Raw genomic sequence first — 6,172 nt, 5'->3', positions numbered from 1 at the left:
ATCCTGACCCGAAGCAAAACTGAAGGTTATATCACTGCAGTAATGTTTCCATAGTCCTGGCTGCTCTGTTCTGAATTCTTACTGCTCCGTGTGCAGAATTTCACAGGGTGACATTGCCGTGGTGGGATCCTGACCCGAAGCAAAACGAGAGCTCCCACTCCAAAGTGAGCAAAATGTGAAACTATGAAATTGAATAGAAAACTCATGAGTCGTATGAGTACTGAAAATAATCCTTAACATTCTGATAATCTCAAATGTTACCAGCAAAACTGTGTGCAGTTAAGATACAGATATCTCTGTGCTCATAGTAAGATACAGATATTTCTACCCTCAGAGTAAAATCCAGCCTTCAGCTTTGCCAGTGTGCAAAAGAAGTCATTGAAATGCTTCTAATGTTTCGTTGTCTTGTATCAGAACTGGAGGATGTGGAATTTTTAGGCCTACAGAGAGAGAGTGAGTGTACCTTGTGTATTCCTCTCAAAAGGATTCTTACATTGTGATTCTTAAATGGTAGTTCTCAGCAGCATCCATTTCGCAAAACATGAAACTTCGACTTTAGTAGATAGCTAATGAGAGTTCACGTGGTTTTACGGTTCAGGTTATATACTACCAATATATTTCACACTTCCAAAGGCAGGTTTTGAGAGCTGTTAAGCTTTATTCAGAGTTATTACATAAGCACAATATACTTTTTCAGTAACTTGCAGACATTTTAAAGATTACTGTTCAAAATATGGAGCGACAGTGAACTGAAATTAACTGATAATGTGTCTGTTAACAGTTTGGATGAAAAACTTAGAGAAGCGCTGACCTAACTTGTGTATTTTCGTGAATATTGCAAGTTAAGTGCAGAAGCGTAAAATAGTGTCCTAGGTACCTAAGCCTTTTAGCAATGTAAGGACTTTAGGGCTATTTGGTTGTCCTTAAAACTGCTGCATGAGATCTTGTTCATACTGAAATCGGTAGAAGTGAATCTGAGCAGCCAGGACTTGCCATAATTCCGGAGCATGGAGACAGCTTCTTGTGTATGTGGAGGGATGGATCTGTCCTGTTCTTTTTGAGATGAAGTTCTTGTGCTTTGTGGAGACACTCATGGGACCTCAACTTAAATTTTTTTTTCTTAATTTTGTAGAGATCACCAGCATAGTCTCCTGTTTTTCCTACTACTTGTGGCTGGCGTAGAAATAATTATGTATGTTGTATGTATTTTAAGTAAAATTCACCTACTAACAGTTAAGCAATGTGTATCTTACAAATAAGTTAGCAAAGACAGCCTTCTCTAAATGAGATGGGCATTACCAAGATTGATTCACAACATACTGTGGAGGAAAGGGAGACAGTGAGGACTATGCTCTCTTATTATTCAACATCTTGCTCATCCGTGTTGCCATTTCCCAGTGCTGGCAGCTCCCTTTCAGGTAGCAGCCCATACTCATTTAGGAAAGACTCCACATCCGCAGCAAAAAACTCCTCGTTGAATTGTTCAGAAATGCTAATGAAATTGCTCAGGAGCTCCCCACCCTTATAGACGAGTAGGGTGGGAAGCACTTCGCTCGAGAAGCGGTCTCCAGCCCCCGTGTCGGAGGCCTTGATCTTGCAGAACTTCACGGTGGCGTACTCAGCTGCCAGGCAGGTCAAGCTGTTGTTGAGAGCATCGCAGCCCTTGATGCCATCTTCGTAAATATGGACAATGACGGTGGTAGTTTTCCATTCTTTCTCGATGGCTTCCAGGAACTGTTCCCCATTCTGCAGCTCACACAGATAACCGTATTTTGGCCCGAAACTCAGCCTCTGGTGCATATCCTGCATGCAGCGTTTGCGGTATTTTTGTAGGCAACTTTCGTCTTCTTGCTCATCGTGAATTAACTCATACTCCTGCATGCTCATCTGCAAATATTAAGAGAGTGTTAAATTAATAAGGGGTCTTCTGTTGGCGCTGATGCAGGAAGAGGCTAAGTTGCTGTCTACACAACATTGCATCGAAAGCTTCCTACAGTGACCCTGGAAGGTCTCTTCAAGGGCAGGTGAAGATCCTGTCTCAGCACTTGCAGGTCAACTTCATGGTTTTGAAGACAGTTGCCATATTTGGCAAAAATTCATGGATCTTCCAGAGTTGGTGGGAATTTTGCCAGTGACTGTAGTGGGTTCAAAGTTTAATTCCTGTGGGGTTTTTGAGTTCTGGGTCACCCCCTTTCAGAACTGGTAAATGGTATGAGCAATGTTCAGGCTCAGAGCTCTATCCTGACTACTAGGTTTTTAAACCTGTTGACAAATTTTCCATTGCCTTTACTAGGGATACAGCATTAAAGTAGAGAAGGGAGGAAAATGGGTCAAACTGTGATGTGTGATATGTTGTGAAATACACTGTGTTACTGAAGTTAGACTTTGCTTGAGAGAGAACTAGACAAATGGTTGGATGTGCATTTGTTCTGTCCAAATTGTGTGAGCTCTGCTAAGCTGCAAAGTACTTGAGTCTGGCAAATTCAGGGTTTTCTAGCTTATAACTGGTATGTTTCATATATATAAAAAAAGAAAGAAAAAAAGGCATTTATTTTGCTTTTCTTCTCTTACCTTACGGCAGAATCTCTCTCTGGTGTCTTTATCATCTTTACTGAAAGATCTGTGTGGTGAAGACATTTGTCTAAGAATTTCTTTCTTGCTCAAGGATAAGGAGTCTCTGTCTTCGCTTTCTAATTTAAACTTTCTCCAGTCATTGATCACACCTTTGGGCCCTAAGAGAGATGAAGTTAGGTGAGAAACTGGCTCAACAGGAAGTTGTCCTAAGAAGTTTCTGCCCTTTGCTGGTTTGTCCTTCTGTGCATCCACCCCTCTTGCTTCCAGAGTGCTCTCCAGGAGTGCTGAAAACCAGAGCTTTGGAATCAGTGTGTTACATTAACCTCTGAATAACAGACAGGGTTTTTTCTAACCTGGATCACTTTGCTGGTCTGGTTCCTATCAGGCTCCTGTAAAAAGGTTTTGGAGAACTAGATGAGTAGTTAACAGGTTTTGACATCCTCATCTTTGTTAGAACTGACATGTTCGCCAAAGCTAGTGTTTTGTAGAAGTATATTTGCATTTCTGTATAGGCAGTGTATTTGAATACGTAATGTGCATAAGGCCTTGTAGTAAAACTAAGGATACAGGACACTTGGGGTGGGTTTTTTGTCGGGTTTTTTTCCTTTTCCTTTTTTAAATCCACACCTGTTCCACTGGAAGTATAACTTCTAAGGCAAATGCTGTGATCATTCTGATTATAATGCAGGTCTTGATCTTTAGAGCTGCTTGATTAAAGCAGGTAAGTTTGAAATGGGGGGAAAAAAATCAAAATTCCAGTGGTGTTTTTCCAAAGGAAACATTTTAATCTGTATCTTAGATTATAAAGCAAAACCAAGGAATAATTTAGTGTTTTCAGAGGTGAAGTTTATTTCTGTGGAAAATTTAGAATATGTTAGGTAAGCAGCTCTGCCTGTTACAAGACACATGTGGTGTTGCCAGTTGCCAAGAATCTCTTGGATTAAATTTCAACGTCTTGAAGTGGTGGCTAAAGTCACTGCACCCCTCAGAGGAAAGGGAAGGTGACCTGATCTTTCACAAAAAAGATTCCAAAGCAGGAATTGGCCTGAACCTCTTGGTGTAGAGATAACGGTACTGTAGCATGATTTCCAGAAGTATTTTGAAGCCAAGGTGTGGATGTAGTGCCCTACATTCCCATCCCTAAAATATATATTTATATCTTAGCCAATAGCAGCAAGGTTGGTTGAGAAAAAACCCAGAAAGAGTTATTATGAGAGCGACGTTTATTCTAGCGTAAGGAAAAAGAAGCCCTTGGAGCACAGGGAGGGAATGATTGCCATACAGTTACCTGTTGGTGGAGCGGGATGGATACCAGAGCGATACCTGTCTGTAGAGCTGAATACAGCGTCAATACTCATAAAAATCATGGTGATAGAGTGCTGGATTAAAAGGAATTGGGATTCTGAGCCAGGATGCTTTTAAAGCTTTTTAATGTTATGCTGTGTTTGCCAAAAGGATTTATAGGTTCACTTTTAGCACTGAATGTTCCTTCTGTAAGAATGAAAAAATAATTCAGCCTTTATAGTGAAACCTTATAACATAATTCTAGCATGTGAGTGTCTTTTGTTGCTGTTTTGTTTTCTGTTTTCCCTAGAAAAAAGACAGACCACTGTTAATGTCTGAAGCAATAAACCAGCAGGAGCTGCCTTGGGCCATTGCGGTTGGTGTTTTCTTCAGATGCCTTCTGCATTTGCCAGTTGCTTCAGGTATGAGGAGGACTGGGACAAAGATTGGTTTGGTGTTACCTGTCCACACCGTGAGGGGTGTCGCTTGCTCCAAAATACATTCTCATTGCCTTTGGAGCCTATGTTTCTGTGCAAGGATATTGGCAAACCAATTGGATCCACTCAAACTCAGCTTCCACAGTGAACAGGGACAGTTTAGCTTATTTTTAGAGAAAAAAATATGCAGTCAGTTTCCTTGCCTGTGTGTGTCGCCTGTCCTTCAAAATCTTCTTCGAAGCTGGTGTTGGCATTTTCTTCCATTTTGGTGGCTGAGCACACTGCAAGTTCAAAAAGGAGAACAGTTAATAACAGCATAGAAAAGGGATAAACTTACAGCAGGTATGGTGCAGCATGTAATTTCCTGAAGCTGTTAGGTATCAGTGAAGATCAAAATACACATGATAATTGCAAACCTCTCATCATCTCATAAAAAACAATTAGGATATATGTCAGTCTCTTTAAAAAGATGCCTGGCCAGATTCTTAATGAAACTGCCTCGGTGAGGGTTTCTTCATTGTACTGTTCCTTCTCAGTCATCGGAGTATATTGGGAACACGATGTGCAATAATTGTTATAAAACTTTCTGCCATGGGAATGTGTAGTGGGTGCTTTTTTGGGTTTTGGTGTGTGTGGTTTTGGTTTTGTTTTAATCCTCCTCGGAATCAGGAACCTATTAATTTTCCAAGTGCTGTGTTTATTTTTAAGGGTTGCCTGAACTGCTCATTTCTCATACAAAAGATGGAGCCAAGTGTTTGAACCTGTTGGGCAAGAGACCTCTTGAATGTACTGGAGCTAGACTGCTTGTACTGGTTGGGCCATGTTTGTTACAAAACAGAAAAAATACGGGGGTTATAAATCAAAATCACTTTCTTGTTCCACCCATTCTATAAACAAGGCAACCCAAGGAGCCAGACAGCAATCACCAGGCACTGCAATACAGCAGTACTCAAGCAACACCCTTTTTTATCTTTTACAGTGGAATTTTTGAGGGATGAAGTAGAACCACTGTTCTTTGAGGGAAGAGGGGAGGTTTCCCTCCATGTGTTCCCATCACCAAGATGAGCCCACTTAGGTGGTCCCACAACATTACAGAGCAGCAGGGTTTGGGCAGAGTATCAAGCTCAGGCTGGTTCTGCTCCCTAAAGTCACAGTAAAAGTTTTTGGTTTCCTGCAGCAAAAAAAAAAATCAATTACCTGTTTCAAGAGGATATACGGGGGGATAAAAGTACTGATTCTTCGCATGCGTTTCTACTGTGCTGCTGATAGACACTACATAGCCCGCTGCATGAGCTCTGGCACCACATAGTACCGAGTCATTTCTCATGTGTGCAATGTGAGCAAATTTAAGTCCAAGTTTCCTTTTTAGTCAAAAACTGCAGTTCTAATGTGACAAAGTGTCACTGTCCACAGGAGTCTTAAGGCAGATGGTTTGAGTGCTCCCATTTAGCCTAGATTGTTTTGTTTTGAACACTGTTCAGATATTCAGGTAAGCTTTAGTTCATTGTAAAATCCCATCTTGAAGAAACCATGAAGATGCTATCATACCATGAATGCCACATTTAAAAGCTGCTGATGTGTTAGACCAGAGTGTGGTGTTAGTGTTGTGGCATGTGTGCACAGGAGGAAATGCACCTTCATTTTTACATACCAGCATCAAGGGATAAAATGGAATAATGCCGAACCAGACACAAGGAATCTGATACTTGTGTGTACTGAGACTAAAGCTGATTAATAAATGTGCAAATACATTGTTCCATACATATACCTGTAGCAATTAATTAAAACTTGTGGGAAACATTGCAAACACATTTAGAAGAAAAGCAGGTAATGAATTATCATAGAGTGGTTTATGTTTGGAGGGACCTTAAAGCCCA

General features: G+C 40.8%; 1 protein-coding gene across 1 annotated transcript; it reads right to left on the bottom strand.

Moving 5' to 3' along the window:
* Nucleotides 1-1,359: 1,359 nt before the first annotated feature.
* PDC (phosducin) lies at nucleotides 1,360-4,564 on the bottom strand. The gene is made up of 3 exons (XM_010151946.1): nucleotides 4,499-4,564; nucleotides 2,572-2,732; nucleotides 1,360-1,887 (listed from the first exon to the last, which is right to left on the bottom strand). Exons 1-3 carry the CDS (start codon nucleotides 4,557-4,559, stop codon nucleotides 1,360-1,362), a joined length of 750 nt encoding a protein of 249 aa, XP_010150248.1. The 5' UTR covers nucleotides 4,560-4,564.
* Nucleotides 4,565-6,172: the final 1,608 nt, after the last annotated feature.

The sequence above is a fragment of the Eurypyga helias genome, unplaced genomic scaffold (genome assembly GCF_000690775.1).
Source record: "Eurypyga helias isolate BGI_N326 unplaced genomic scaffold, ASM69077v1 scaffold5790, whole genome shotgun sequence".
Lineage (NCBI taxonomy): Eukaryota > Metazoa > Chordata > Aves > Eurypygiformes > Eurypygidae > Eurypyga > Eurypyga helias.
This window is presented reverse-complemented; position numbering and strand designations above follow the sequence as displayed.